General features: G+C 43.6%; 1 protein-coding gene across 3 annotated transcripts in view; it reads right to left on the minus strand.

Moving 5' to 3' along the window:
- Nucleotides 1–16,286, minus strand: part of washc5 (WASH complex subunit 5) — a 74,835-nt gene that overhangs the window by 9,388 nt on the left and 49,161 nt on the right. For all 3 annotated transcript variants that reach the window (XM_070888533.1, XM_070888531.1, XM_070888532.1), the window contains exons 20-24: nt 15,093–15,255; nt 13,225–13,327; nt 6,836–6,915; nt 4,790–4,893; nt 1,289–1,418 (exon numbers count right to left, since the gene is read on the minus strand). In XM_070888533.1, the coding sequence (XP_070744634.1) occupies nt 1,289–1,418; nt 4,790–4,893; nt 6,836–6,915; nt 13,225–13,327; nt 15,093–15,255 (580 nt within the window). The remainder of the gene's footprint in view (nt 1–1,288; nt 1,419–4,789; nt 4,894–6,835; nt 6,916–13,224; nt 13,328–15,092; nt 15,256–16,286) is intronic.

Raw genomic sequence — 16,286 nt, forward strand, 5'->3', positions numbered from 1 at the left:
ATTTCACTCTCTAAGGTGGGATGATAGAGTATGTTCTTGCTCTGCTGACTACAAGGCTGCTACTTTGGAGTAGTCCGAGACCACAGCACAAAATTGCCCCTAATTTGACAAAAAAAGCCCTAAATTGACGACTTCAGGAAAAGAGGCCGTAAGGACGACTGAAGTGGTAAATGGATATGTTATATAGACAAGAGTAGGGGTGTTCTTGGGACCGAGCAAAGGAAGATTTATTCTGCATCTAACCTGTGCTGTACTTGATCTCATCTTGCTTGATGCAGACAATGGCCACAAAAAGTAAAAAGTATTTAATTGCTCAATTTCAACACCCCTTATCTTGACAAGCACAAAGTAAAATATTTTGCAAACTCCCTCTAATATGCCTCTGTGTTTAAAGGAGAATTATATCATGAATTTTGTTAGAAGACTTGCATCACTTACAGACTTAATTTTGAGCCTGGATGCAACATGATATATATGAATTTACACTTTCAACATACTCCCATCTTCAGTGCTGTTTGGACCACCGTGTAAGAACTGATCAACCTGCGTTGGTGGGTAAATGTGCTGTGGTACTGAACCATACCGACATGAGAAGATCCCAGGTTTGAAACCCCGGTCTGTACCGAGTTACCCAACCTCAGCTGGGCAATAGTTGAGATTCACAACTGGCTTCTAAATTCTCAAGCCAGGGAAGGAGAAAAGGAGTAGGTAAGGACTCATGTTCACCATCAGCAAACCCTGGAGAGTGAACGAGTATGAGTGTGTGTACATATATCTCAGCTAAAATGCCCCACACTTTAACAGTTTGCTAGCATTCACTGTCCAGGATTACTCAAAGAATGGCTACTTGGATGCTTCCACCAGTGTACCAGGACTCTAGCATGAGTTACCAGGAGGAGGGTGTCAATGAGGAAGGGGGAAAAAAACACAGGGAAAGGAAATTGGCACAGATGAAAACACTGCACTGCAATAAACTACACACAGTAAAACCAATTGCCAGCAACATGTGAGAAAGCATTTAACACAAATGATCAAAACTTCATGCAATCAAACCAGAATGGCTAACATTTCGGAGAAGTTTGAAAACAGGTACACAATGAATGAGCCTACCCCAGAAACACAAGTACAGTGCAGTGCACTACTGATACTGGCAAAACTAGAAGGGCTAGGATCTGTACTCTTGAAGCCCGATTATAGTTGATATTCGAATGTTCTATCATGCAACTTAGATTGAACATTGCATAAATTATTCACTGACTCAAAAAAGTATTCCTCCTCGCAAACTTACCTTACTAAGAGGGTTGTGAATCCCAGCAGCCTCCATGTAAGCTGTGATTTCATACAGCAGTGTGTTATCGTCTTTAGGGTAAGGTAATGTTGGGTCCTGGTAGTGTGCTTCAACATCAGCTAACAGTGCTCTATACAAAAAACACAACCTGCATGTTACAGAAAGATTCCAAAAATGTATAATTTCCATTGAAAATACATTTATCTTTTTCTTTCATATACACTGTTAAATTAAACCCCCTTATATATCTGTTCAGATGGATGTAAACCATCCTATGGCACGATTCAAACAGGAGCAGGGAATTCTCCCGGTGACCTGGCCAACATTCATCCCTCAAACTAATCACCAAAATGGATTAATTCGTCAAATATCTCATTACGGTTTATGGGACCTTGCCGTGAGCGAATTGGTTTATTTGCTTAGAAAACAACAGTAAATACACTTCAAAAGAAATTAATTGGCTTTGAAGTGCCTGCTCCAGATTAGCTACCGAAACAAATAATTCCAGAACTCGAAGATAATTGAAAATGAATATCCAAGCATTGATCTTAAAGCCAAGAAATAACTCAACTGGTAAGTACCATTCAGCTGTGGGACTGACCAGTAGAGCTACTTTCCTTTTAATCAGCATGATAGCCATTGAATACTTCGTGCACTATTGGCAAATGGAAGTTGTACATGAGGGACTGTGAAGTTCTGTGCTCCTATAAGGATTCACATAATCATAGAATGGTTACAGCATGGAAGGCGGCCATTCAGCCCATCGAGTCCATGCCGGCTCTCTGCAAGAGCACTTCAGTTAACCCCACTCCACTGCCCTTTCATAGAAACATAGAAAAATAGGTGCGGGGTAGGCCATTCAGCCCTTCGAACCTGCACCACCATTCAATGAGATCATGGCTGATCATTCACCTCAGTGCCCCTTTCATGCTTTCTCTCCATACCCCTTGATCCCTTTAGCCGCAAGGGCCATATCCAACTCCCTCTTGAATATATCTAACGAACTGGCATCAACAACTCTCTGGTAGAGAATTCCACAGGTTCACAATTCTGAGTGAAGAAGTTTCTCTTCATATCAGTCCTAAAATGGCTTACCCCTTATCCTTAGCCTGGTTCTTGACTCCCCCCAACATCGGGAACATTCTTCCTGCATCTAACCTGTCTAGTACCATCAGAATTTTATATGTTTCTATGAGATCCCCTCTCATTCTTCTAAACTCCAGTGAATACAGGCCCAGTCGATCCAGTCTCTCCTCATATGTCAGTCCTGCTATCCCAGGAATCAGTCTGGTGAACCTTTGCTGCCCTCCCTCAATAGAAAGAACGTCCTTCCTCAGATTAGGAGACCAAAACTGAACACAATATTCCAGGTGAGGCCTCACCAAGGCCCTGTACAACTGCAGTAAGACCTCCCTGTTCCTCTCCTCAAATCCCCTAGCTATGAAGGCCAACATGCCATTTGCCTTCATCACCGCCTGCTGCAACTGCATGCCAACCTTCAATGATTGATGCAACATGACACCCAGGTCTCGTTACACCTCCCCTTTTCCTAATCTGCCGCCATTCAGATAATATTCTGCCTTCGTGTTTTTGCCACCAAAGTGGATAACCTCATATTTATCCACATATACTGCATCTACCATGCATTTGCCCACTCACCTAACCTGTCCAAGTCACCCTGCAGCCTCCTCACAGTTCACACCGCCACCCAGCTTAGTGTCATCGGCAAACTTGGAGATATTACTCTCAATTCCTTCATCTAAATCAGTGATGTATATTGTAAATAGCTGTGGTCCCAGCACTGAGCCCTGCGGCACTCTACTAGTCACTGCCTGCCATTCTGAAAAGGACCCATTTATCCAAACTCTCTGCTTCCTGTCTGCCAACCAGTTCTCTATCCACGTAAATACATTACCCCCAATATCATGTGCTTTAATTTTGCACACCAATCTCTTGTGTGGGACCTTGTCAAAAGCCTTTTGAAAGTTTAAATACACCACATCCACTGGTTCTCCCTTGTCCACTCTACTAGTTACATCCTCAAAAAATTCTAGAAGATTTGTCAAGCATGATTTCCCTTTCATAAATCCATGCTGACTTGGACCAATCCTGTCACTGCTTTCCAAATGCGCTGCTATTTCATCTTTAATAATTGATTCCAACATTTTCCCCACTACTGATGTCAGGCTAACCGGTCTTTAGTTCCCTGTTTTCTCTCTACCTCCTTTTTTTTTTAAAAAAGTGGTGTTACATTAGCTACCCTCCGTCCATAGGAACTGATCCAGAGTCGATAGACTGTTGGAAAATGATCATCAATGCATCCACTATTTCTAGGGACACTTCCTTAAGTACTCTGGGATGCAGACTATCAGGCCCTGGGGATTTATTGGCCTTCAATCCCATCAATTTCCCGATAAGGATTACCTTCAGTTCCTCCTTCGCGCTAGACCCTCGATCCCCTAGTATTTCCGGAAGGTTATTTGTGTCTTCCTTCGTGAAGACAGAACCAAATTATGTGTTCAATTGGTCTGCCATTTCTTTGTTCCCCATTATAAATTCACCTGATTTTGACTGCAAGGGACCTACGTTTGTCTTCACTAATCTTTTTCTCTTCACATATCTATAGATGCTTTTGCAGTCAGTTTTTATGTTCCCAGCAAGCTTCCTCTCGTACTCTATTTTCCCCCTCCGAATTCATCCCTTTGTCCTCCTCTGCTGAATTCTAAATTTCTCCCAGTCCTCAGGTTTGCTGCTTTTTCTGGCCAATTTATATGCCTCTTCCTTGACTTTAACACTATCCTTAATTTCCCTTGTTAGCCACGGTTGAGCCATCTTCCCCATTTTATTTTTACCCCAGGCAGGGATGTACAATTGTTGAAGTTCATCCATGTGCTCTTTAAATGTCTGCCATTGCCTATCCACCGTCAACTCTAAGTATCATTCCCCAGTCTATTCTAGCCAATTCACGTCTCATACCATCGGAGTTACCTTTCCTTAAGATCAGGACCCTAGTCTCTGAATTAACTATGTCACTCTCCATCTTAATAAAGAATTCTACCATATTATGGTCACTCTTCCCCAAGGGGCCTCGCACAACAAGATTGCTATTTAGTCATTTCTCGTTACACATCACCCAGTCTAGGATGGCCAGCCCTCTAGTTGGCTCCTCGACATATTGGTCTAGAAAACCATCCCTAATACACTCCAGGAAATCCTCCTCCACCGTACTACCACCAGTTTGGTTAGCCCAATCGATATGCAGATTAAAGTCGCCCATGATAACTGCTGTACCTTTCTTCCACGCATCCCCAATTTCTTGTTTGATGCTTTCCCCGTAACCCTGCAAATCTTTTTCTTTCAGGTAGTTATTCAACTCCCTTTTGAAAGCAGTGATCGAGTCTGCCTCCCTTTCAGACAGTGCATTCCAGATCCTAACCACTTGCTGCATAAAAAAAAAATTCTTATTCCTTTTTTAGTATCCAGATTGAAAAATATTCTTACTGGTTGAGATTTTCCAGTGCAGCTGCAAGGTGCTTCGAGTCAAACTTGCACGAGTAGCTCAGTTCATTGGCAATCTGCTGTCTTAATATCTGCATCTGCCCCACCTACACAAAAAAATAAGACAATAAAGAGGAATCCCATAAATTAATAGATTAAGGCAGCATTTAGCTACTAGATATGTATTCATAAACTGCAAAGCAAGTTTAACTGAATAGGAAATATAACATAGTTTTAAAATTCTTCCAACCTAGTAATAATCAGGCATTTCCATTATTTTCAATTGCATTTCCACAGTTTCAATTCACTGTTGGCAAACAAATTAATCAATCATTGTGTGTGTAAACCAGACTATAAAGTATTTTACAGTATTATAAGCAGCTCATACAGTATAAAAACTAAGTTAAATGTTCAAAATTGCAGAAAAGTACTTAGAACAAACAAATCTTGTTTCTATGACTCATCAGCCTGCACCCACACACTGCACAGCAAGACATCAGGCTGGATTTCTTGCTGCAGTGGTACACCGTGGATTGACATCTGTGATTGAGGTCACTGGTATGACCCAGTGGCATAAAAGTTCAGTGCTGTCATTGTAACAGCTAGTGACAACGCACTGCTGCTTATTGAAATAGACTGCAAGTCTGCGGCCTACATCTGGTATAGCACCCCCAATAGCCTCATGGGGTGAAGTAAGAGCATTCTAATGCATTGCCATGTGAAAACAAAATTAAGATAGGGTTGATAGACCTTGCAGGTCCTATCGGGTGGGTACAATAATAACTAGTCCCGTCATTGACCCGAAATGTTAACTGTTTCTCTCTCCACTAATGCTGCCTGACCTGCTGAGTATTTCCAGAATTTTCTGCTTTTATTTCAGATTTCCAGCATCCGCAGTATTTTGCTTTTGCTTCAAAAGTACTTAATTGACTGCAAAGTGCTTTGGGACATCCAGAGGTCATAAAAGACACAATGTGTTGGGAACCAGCATTTTGTGTGATGACTCGCTCAACGTTCCTCCAAATTAGCCTCATCCTTATCCGTCCTGCTCACCTCCATAAATATAGGCAAAAAAGGATTGCAAAATTTTACTTTTTATTCAACACACTGCAAATGGCAGGAGACCTCTTCTATGACACTCCCAAGTACAAGGTGCCCATCCTCTCAGCTGCAGATGTAGAGTGTAGGAAAACTCAAAAATGAGGAAAGCAATAAAACCTCAAAAAGAGAGTTTCTCGTTCTCTCTCAAGGGGTGTAAGGCAAACTGAGTCATCAGTAGTAATGAATGAATTAACAAATTAATAAAAATGCACTACTCTGCGCTATTTTATCTTTCTTCCAAGGGACTGCTCTCAAAAAAAGATAATCTAGGCGATACTTTGATGTTTACTAAAAACACCACGGTCTCCTGAGTCAGAATCCTTCCGGTCAGAGAGAATTGCCAAATGACCTGCTCCCAGTTCTCTGCCCAAGCCTTTCTAGATGACTGAAGAAATATACAAACCAGTACCTGGACAATTTGGCTGCCATTTTTATCTGCCCCCTGGTCGGAAGTGTTTGGCCTACATTTGCTTTGTCCAAGACGGAATAAGGAGGACACCTTGTAGAGATCATTAACTCTCAGTATGTCAAAACACATTGCTGCTCCGACTCTCTGTATGCCCAACTAAACGAGTTCACATTTTTCGAAAAATAACAACTTGTATTTTTATAGCACCTTTAACGTTGTAAAACATCCCAAAGTGCTTCACGGGAGTATTACAAGTCCAAAATTTGACACCAGACCAGAGAGAAATTAGGGCAGATGAGAGGTAGGTTTTAGGGAGCGTTTTAAAGGAGGAGAGTGAGGCAGAAAGGTTTAGACAGGGAATTCCAGAGCTTAGGGCCTTGCAACAGAAGGCACGGCCGCCAATGGTTGAGGCACTATATAAATACAAGTTGTTGTTGTAATAATGTTGTTCAAACATTTGTTTACTGTGAAGCAAAAGTCCAGAAAATACGAAAAAAAAGAAAACCCAAAATTATAATGCATATCTACAAAGCGATTACCTTTAGAATGGAGTCCTGATAAGATGACCAGATCTTCTGGGTTTTTGCCACAGCAGCAGAATACACTTTGCTGGAATTCGCTAAAGTTGATGGAATGAAAAGTAATCTACAGTAAGGCATCCACAAATGAAGGTTTTTATGTTACTTTTTTCAAAAGTCCTCTACATTTCTTGCACAGCTTTCCCACTAGACAGAATCAGCACTACCCCTCTCCTCTATGAAGCTGCAAGCAACTTGACTCGCTGACTCTTCACTGAAGACCACCGATGACTACTGCAAGTAGCTAGCAAGGGAGCAGAATTTATGGGGACCACTTGTCAGTTTGGAATCATTTACTCCAACAGTGTTTTTGCAAAACGTCCAGCAAAGCACCAGAAAATGCAACGGAAATAAATGCAAAGTAGGCTTACAGTTCATGCCATCTGCCAACGCCCTTTACTCAAGTTCAACATAAAAGGCAGTTTCCATAAACAGCCCCACACTTTGTGATACAAGTCACATGCAATTAATGGGATGTAGTACATCTACCTGTAATAATTTACCCCTTTTGCTGCAGGATTATACCAGATATAGTGTAGTCATTAACTAGATGGCATAATTTAAAATCACCATCAAAACAACAAAGGAAGGGATTGGAGAAATTGTTGTACACAATAGGGTTATGATGATATGGAATGCCAGACCAGAAACAGTGTTGGAAGTAGATTCCATAATAGCTTTTAAAAGGAAAATGGATAAATATTGGAAAGATAAAAATTTAAACAGGCAAGAAGAAAGGGAAGAGTAAGACTAAGCTAACAGCTCTTTCAGGTTCAATGGGCTAAAGGGTCTCTTTCCATGATCCTGGCTTTTTTCAGTACATAGATTTTATAGCACAGAAACAGGCCATTCAGTCTATACCAGTATTTATGTTCCACATAAGCCTCCTCCCACCTTGTCATCCTACCAGCATATCCTTCTATTCCTTTATGTACATATCTAGTTTCCCCTTGGAATGCATCAATGTTATTCGCCTCAACCACTCCATGTGTTACCAAGTTCCACATTCTCACCGCCCCCCCTCTCCACCCCCCAAAAAAAGTGGAAATTTCTTCTCCACATCCACCCTATAATTTTAAAGACCTCAATCAGGTCAACTCAATCATCACTTTTCTAATGAAAAGAGCACCAGCCTGTTCAGTATTTAAACATTTCATTAAACCGTTTTTATGACTCCAATGCAAAAAGTCATTCTCAGATTCAGAATCCTTTCAAATTCTTTTAATGGCGTTTTACGCAAGTTCACACCTTTACATTCACTGAATCGTCTTTCTTTCGGTGATATGATACAGCTGCTCTAAATGAACTCAAGAAATGGCCAACATGCCGATATATCAAAGCCTAAGGGGTCCCTGGATACGGAACTGTGAATGAAGAAAATTCAAAGACACAATGATGTGTCAGGATTATACGTCCACTCACCTGTACACACGTTTCTCTGAACACCGTCAGCGCCGGGGAAAAAAACGCAAGTTTCCGGTAAAAGAAAACTGACTGTCGCACCGGCGCTACCCAAATCCATCTTGGGGGGGGGGGGGGGGCGGTGCTAACAGTGTGCACTTAAAATGCGCTGCGCATGCGCTAAAAAAAAAATCACGCATGTGTATTGCGCAAGTGCAGTATAAAAAGGAGGCCCTTCAGCCGGGGATAGCAGCGGGACAAGTCGGCTGAGTAGAAGAATTGGAAAAGACTGCCCGGGGTGTTTTTTGAAGGATGCCTCCTGTTGATGTGCTGATTTTGGCTGCTGTTTGCAACAAGAAAGCTTCTTGTTGGAGTATCGCACTTTTGGAGTAGCTTTGGAAATTTTTAGCCACTTGGAACTTCAATGGAAAAGGCAAGTGGTGAACATTTCTGTTTAATTTGCCTGCCTGCGTTCTCTCAACGAAGGAGGAGCATTAAATGTAAGTTTTCTTTCAGCTGAATTATTTTCAAAGTGCATTAAGTTGATAGAAAATAGCCAGTGAGGCCCTTCGGCCAGGGACAGCAGCAGGCCAGTGATGATTTCTTTAAGTGCAGGTAAGGCTTTTTCCAATGATGTTGCATATGTCTGTGTGCAGTTTCAAGAAAAAGTGTTATTGGGGAAAATGACTTTATGGCTAGAAAGGTCGCGTAAACTGCTGTTTAACGTACACCAGCATGTATGACGCCCAAACATTCTGGCACTGGTAGTCGGCGCCGGCGACCCAACACTGGGGAAACTTTTAACTGACCTTCAACGCCAGGGGAAGAGGGGAGAAAAAAAAAATCCGCTGGGCAAAATAGGGGCCCTTATAAGCAAATGTCTGCACCTCTTCCAGGCCTAGAATATCAAATGAATACTTGGTTGAGACATAATCAGATTAATTTTAGGAACAGTTCCATTCACAAGTATTGATTGCAAATCAAAGCACATTTATACTCTGCAAACTGCCCCCTCCCGGGTCAGCGTAACAGTTTGGGACGAATAGATGACACAGCTACCATTTTAACACAAAATTATTCAAATGTTAAAGTTATAAATCGACAAATTAAAACAATTTTTTGTTCATGGGAGATCAGCGTCGCTGACAAGGCCAGTATTTATTGCCCATCCCCCAACTGCTCTCGAAAAGGTTTGGTAAGCCACCTTCTTGAACCGCTGCAGTCCGTGTGGTGAAGGTACTCCCACAGTACTGATGGGGAGGGAGTTCCACAATCTTGACCCACCGACGATGAAGGAACAATATATTTCCAAGTCAGAATGGTGTGTGACTTGAAGGGGAACGCGGACATGGTGATGTTCCCATGCGCCTGCTGCCCTTGTCCTTCTAGGTGGTAGAGACGCGGGTTTGGGAGGTGCTGTCGAAGAAGCCTTGGCCAGTTGCTGCAGTGTATCCTGTAGATGGTACACACTGCAGCCACGGTATGCCAGTGGTGGAGTGAGTGAATGTTTAAGGTGGTGGATGGGGTGCTAATAAAGCGTGCTGCTTTGTCCTGGATAGTGTCGAGATTCGTGAGTGTTGTTGGAGCTGTACTCATCCAGGCAAGTGGATAGTATTCCATCACATTCCCGACTTATGCCTTGTAGATAGTGGAAAGGCTTTGGGGGTCAGGTGGAGACACACTCGCCGCACAATACCCAGCCTCTGACCTCATGTTTCCACAGTATTTATGTGGCTGGTCCAGTTAAGTTTCTGGTCAATGGTTATCCCCAGAATGTTGATGGTGGGGGATTCGGCGATGGTAATGCTGTTGAATGTCAAGGGGCGGTGGTTCGACTCTCACTTGTTGGAGGTAGTCATTGCCTGGCACTTGCCACTGGTCAGCCCAAGCCTGAATGCCATCCAGGTCTTGCTGCATGCGGGCAAGGACTGCGCCATCATCTGAGGAGTTGTGAGTCGTACTGAACATTGTACAGTCATCAGGGAACATCCCCACTTCTAACCTTATGATGGAGGGAATGTCATTGATGAAGCAGCTGATGATGGTTGGGCCTAGGACACTGCCTTGAAGAACTCCTGTAGCGGATATGATTGACCTCCAATCACAACAACCATCTTCCTTTGTGCTAGGTATGAGCCTGGCTACTGGAGAGTTTTCCCCGATACCCACTGACCAGTTTTTCTCAGGCTCCTTGATGCCACTCGGTCAAATGCTGTCTTGATGTCAAGGGAGGTCACTCTCACCTCACCTCTGGATTTCAGCTCTTTTGTCCATGTTTGGACCAAGGCTGTAATGAGGTCTGGAGCCGAGGGGTCCTGGCAGAACCCAAACTGGTCATTGGTGAGTAGGTGCCACTTGATAGCACTGTTGACGACAACTTCCATCACTTTGCTGATGGAGAATAGACTAATGGGCCAGTAATTGGATGGATTGGATTTGTCCTGCTTTATGTGGACAGGACATACCTGAGCAGTTTTACCACATTGTCAGATAGATGCCAGTGTTGTAGCTGTCCTGGAACAGCTTGGCTAGTGGCACGGCTAGCTCTGGAGCACAAGTCTTCAGCACGACAGCCGGGATGTTGTCAGGGCCCACTGCCTTTGCTGTATCCAGTGCGCTCAGCCGTTTGATATCACATGGAGTGAATCGAATTGGCTGAAGACTGGCTTCTGTGATGGTGGGTACCTCAGGAGGGGGCCAATATGGATCATCTACTCAGCACTTCTGGCTGAAGATGGTTGCAAACGATTCAGCCATATCTTTTGAACTCAGGTGCTGGGCTCCACCATCATTGAGGATGGGGATATTCATGGAGTCTCCTCCTCCCATTAGTTGTTTAATTGTCCACCACCATTCATGACTGGATGTGGCAGGACTGCAGAGCTTTGACCTGATCTGTTGATTGTGGGATCGCTTAGCCCCATCTATAGCATGCCGATTCCACTTTTTAGCATGCATGTAGTCCTGTGTTGCAGTTTCCCCAGATTGGCATCTCATTTTTAGGTATGCCTGCTGCTGTTCCTGGCATGCTCTTCTACACTCTTCATTGAACCAGGGTTGGTCCCCTGGCTTGATGGTAATGGTAGAGTGAGGGATGTGCCGGGCTATGAAGTTACAGATTGAGGTGGAATACAATTCTGCTGCTGCTGATGGCCCAGTGTCTCATGGATGCCCAGTTTTGAGCTACTAGATCTGTTCTGAATCTATCCCCTTTAGCACAGTGGTAGTGCCACACAACAGGATGGAAGGTGTCCTCAGTGTGAAGACGGAACTTCATCTGCACAATAACTGTGCATGGACAAATGCATCTGTGAAAGGTCGATTGGTGAGGACGAGGTCAAGTCGGTTTTTCCCTTGTGTTGGTTCTCTCACCACTTGTCGCAGGCCCAGACCCGTAGCTATGTCCTTCAGAACTCGGCCAGGTTGGTCAATAGTGGTGCTACCGAACCACTCTTGGTGATGGACATTGAAGTCCCCCACCCAGAGTACATTCTGTGCTCTTTCTACTCTCAGTTTTTCTTCCAAGTGGTGTTCAACATGGAGGAGTACTGATTCATCAGCTGCGGGAGGGCGGTAGGTGGTAATCAGCAGGAGGTTTCCTTGCGCATGCTTGACCTGAAGCCATGAGACTTCATGGGGTCCTGAGTCAATGTTGAGGACTCCCAGGGCCCCTCCTTCCCAAATGTATACCACTGTGCCGCCACCCCTGGTGGGTCTGTCCTGCTACTGGGACAGGACATATCCAGGAATGGTAATGGAGGAGTTTGGGACATTGGCTGAAAGGTATGATTTAGAGTATGACTATGTCAGGCAGTTGCTTGACTAGTTTGTGGGACAGCTCTCCCAATTTTGGCACAAGTCCCCAGATGTTGGCGAGAAGGACTTTGCAGTGTCGACTAGGCTGGGTGTGCCGTTGTCGTGCCCATAGCAGGTGCTGAGGTAGATGCCAGATGGTCCTTCCAGTTTTATTTTTCTTATTGTTTTTCATAGTCTTTTTTTTTTTAACAACGGAGTGGCTTGCTAGACCATTTCAGAGGGCAGTTAAGAGTTAACCACATTGCTGTAGGTCTGGAGTCACATATAGGCCAGATCAGGCAAGGACAGCAGATTTCCTTCCCTAAAAGGACATTAATGAACCAGATGGGATTTTACGACAATCCAATAGTTTCATGGTCACCATTACTGATACTAGCTTTTTATTCCACAATGTTATAATTTTCAGCAGGATGAAGCTCAGCTTCAGTGACAAGCAATGTGAACTCACGAACTTCAGGTCACGTTGAGAGAGATATACATCACACTGGGATAATGCAGTCAGTTTAGTTATTTTTCTCCTTACTTTTGCCCTTTCTTGGTTGAAGGGGCGACTTAATTAAACATCTGCCATGATCTCAGAAACTGACCCCTTGAGGTGGTGTGCTTGAGAGAAATGGGAATTTTCCAGCCGTACCTTCAACAGTCTGGCAGAGGTGCGGAAAGTGCCACTCAGAGGAAGGGAAGTCCGTGTATGAACCCAATGCTCTCATTTATGTAGGCTTTTCTTTATTTCAGAAGGAAAACATGTGGCTATTAGGACACAGTAAGGGAAATAACTAAACTCTGAATCAACAGGATTTTGGGCTTCCACAAGAATCTGAAATGCTAGTATTTGTAGAATTACAGAAAATGAATGAAATTCAAATTCTGGTTTGTTGCCAAGTGACATAATAATAGAAATTAAATCATTTAAAAAAAAATCTTCACACACTCCTCCGTCCTGGGAATTAACAAATTTTCTTCAACAATTTTTTCTATATGCTTTCCAAATTATTTTTCCATTCATAGAACGTACACTTACAATAAGGTGATAATTAACCAAGTACATATGACATTGTAAACTCAGCTGGAAGAGATAATGCCAGAAGCTGCCATATAATACGCTCTCTGAACTCCTTTTCTAAATGACTTACCTACAATTCCTTTTACTGGATTTACATGATTCTGAAAGGGTTTAATCGTGTCCATCACAGCCTTGTCCCTCAGCACATTTCTATGAAGCATATCGAGGAAAATCTATAAAACAAAATTATTTACCAAGACCAGCACCAATAATCTTGCAATACTGTATTTTGCCTACATAGTTTAAAATGTTGCTAAATAGTACTAAGTGACGAACAAGGGCATTCCATGTTCAATAATTGAAACATTTTACAAGCAGTAATTTTGTTCAAAAGTTGTCTCGCACGAAACCATTGGCTTTCGCTCCTTTTCATTTAAAGACTAAATGGAAAGATTTCATCTGTTCACTATTTGTACCAAAATCATAAACATGAGTATAGAGAATCCATTTACAATTTTGCAACAAATAGCAAACAAACAGAGGAAATCTTCCCCCAAAGTCTTGCCTTCAGGAATCATTAGTATTGATATTGCTTTCCCAATCTATGAACACATGAAGAAAGACAGGAAAAGACCATTTAGCCCGAACTATCCATAGTGCAGCATACTTTCACTACCCTGTTGTACAATCTGCTGGGAGAGGCCAAAAAAGCCAAGGTAGGCCAATTTATGGGGGGGGGGTGTGGGGGAGGGAAATACGTGGAAATTCCTCTCCGACTCCCAAAGGCAATAAAGCAAAGCTCCACAAGACTGCAGTATCTTGATATCTAACTCAAGTCTATAGGCCTGATGTTAACTCTCAGCAAAAATCGGGTGAGCAGAAGCAAAGCCAAGTGGCAAACCACCTCCAACCTCGGCAGTACGAGGCCTGGGCGATTTTAACTCACGGACCTGGTTTGCATGCCACCCTCCAAAACAGTCGGGAAGCGGCAGCTGATGTCATCAGAGCCTGACCTGCATATTTACAAAAGAATCCCGTTGCCTTCCGGCAGGCGTTTCTCACCTACTCAGGTGAGCCGGTCATAACAGTAAACGGCGGGTACGGACTGGCACATCAGAGACAAGTCTCTTGGGTGATTTTACCTGTCTATTCAACTGGTTTCCTCTGGGTGAGCAGGGTTAAAATCGCCCCGTGTTTTTATATTTTATACTGGTGCCCCTTCAGTCCTTTACTCATCTAGCCCAAATAACCAATCCACCCAAACATAATCTATCCCCCTTTATAATTTTAAAACCTTCAATCACATTGCCTTGAAGTCTACGATTCTACATTAGGAAAAAAATTCCTCGTTCCCAGAACCCATCGTGATAGCGACAAGTCCAGAGAATAGGTATCATTCTGGTGGGCTTTCACTGGACCTTCCCCAAGGCTGCAATATCCTCCCCACCGCCACCCACAACCCCCCCCTCCCCACCCATCATATGTCTTATATGTCTTTTTTTATATTGAACTATCCTAACTATACATTGTAACAAACTATTTGTTTCCCCTATGGTTTTGCAACACTGGATGTGGGCCTTCAATGTTGCATGAACTACAACACTCAGGTCCCTCATCTGTGACACAGTCTTTAGTGGGTATCCCTGCATGGTTTACACATGCTGTTTCTGTTTCATATTAAATTTAACAGAGGGTTGATGATATAAGCAAGTGAATTGGTTGGGAAGCACTGAAGAGGAGTCAGCAAGTGTATGTAATTGTGGGGGAGAAACTGCACCCTCTATCCCTAAATGCTACAGAGTAACCAGAATTGATTCATATGGGGAAAAGCCCGTGAAAGAAATTTAAAAAAAATCATTATTACAGGCAACAGGAAATGTACACGAAAATTTAAAAACAAATACAAACCCTCACACATAGCTAAGCAGGTACCCTGTATACAGAATAGAGTTAAAATAAGAATGTGCGAATATCAGATCGAGAATAGGGATCTCTTACCTGGATCTCCTTAACAATCATGAAGCAGAGCAGTCTGTCCAGCCCATTCAGCCCAAACGTGCCTAATGAATTTTGGATTTCTGAGAAGAGCTGTTTGTTGGTCACTTCCTGGTGAGTCTTCATATCATACCAAGTGTTTATCTGGTCAATGTAGCAGGTCATTCTGAGCAAAAAGAAATGTAATAAAAGGACTGCCCCCCATCACTTTAAAAGGATCAGTGGGTAGAAAGGGACCCTGAGTCGAGTACAGAGACCTGGAGATTCCGCACATTTTCCGTTCAGATATCAGCGGCATCTGGATGAAATCTACAAATAGCACAAAAGATTGCGGAATTTAAAACCCAAGTGAGATACGCCCATAACCATTTCTGCTTGAGTTTCCACCATCAAAATTCAATTTACCTGAAGCAGTCCCCACCCACAAAACTGGCCACGTCAGCATGGTGAGTTTCTGTTGATTGCGCCGTTCATCACATTTATAATCATCATAAGCAATCCCTCGAAATCGAGGAAGACTTGCTTCCACTCAAAGTGAGTTCTTCGGTGACTAAACAGTCCAATACAGGAATTACAGTCTCTGTCACAGGTGGGACAGACAGTGGTTGGAGGAAAGGGTGGGTGGGACTGGTTTGCCGCACGCTCTTTCCGCTGCCTGCGCTTGATTTCTGCATGCTTTCGGCGACGAGACTCAAGGCGCTCCGCGCCCTCCCGGATGCTCTTTCTCCACTTAGGGCGATCTTTGTCCAGGGATTCCCAGATGTCGGTGGGGATGTTGCACTTTATCACGGAGGCTTTGAGGGTATCCTTGAAATGATTCCTCTGTCCACCTGGGGCTCACTTGCCGTGTAAGAGTTCCAAGTAGAGCACTTGCTTTGGGGGCCTTGTGTCCGGCATGCGGACAATGTGACCCGCCCAACGGAGCTGGTCGAGTGTGGTCAGTGCTTCGATGCTGAGGATGTTGGCTTGATCGAGGACGCGACGTTGGTGCGTCTGTCCTCCCAGGGGATTTGCAGGATCTTGCGGAGGCAACGTTGGTGTTATTTCTCCAGTGACTTGAGGTGTCTACTGTATATGGTCCACGTCTCTGAGCCACACAGGAGGATGGGTATCACTGCAGTCCTGTAGACCATGAGCTTGGTGGCATATCTGAGGGCCTGATCTTCGAACACTCTCATCCTCAAGCGGCCGAAGGCT

Source organism: Pristiophorus japonicus, chromosome 1 (genome assembly GCF_044704955.1).
Source record: "Pristiophorus japonicus isolate sPriJap1 chromosome 1, sPriJap1.hap1, whole genome shotgun sequence".
Classification (NCBI taxonomy): Eukaryota; Metazoa; Chordata; class Chondrichthyes; family Pristiophoridae; genus Pristiophorus; species Pristiophorus japonicus.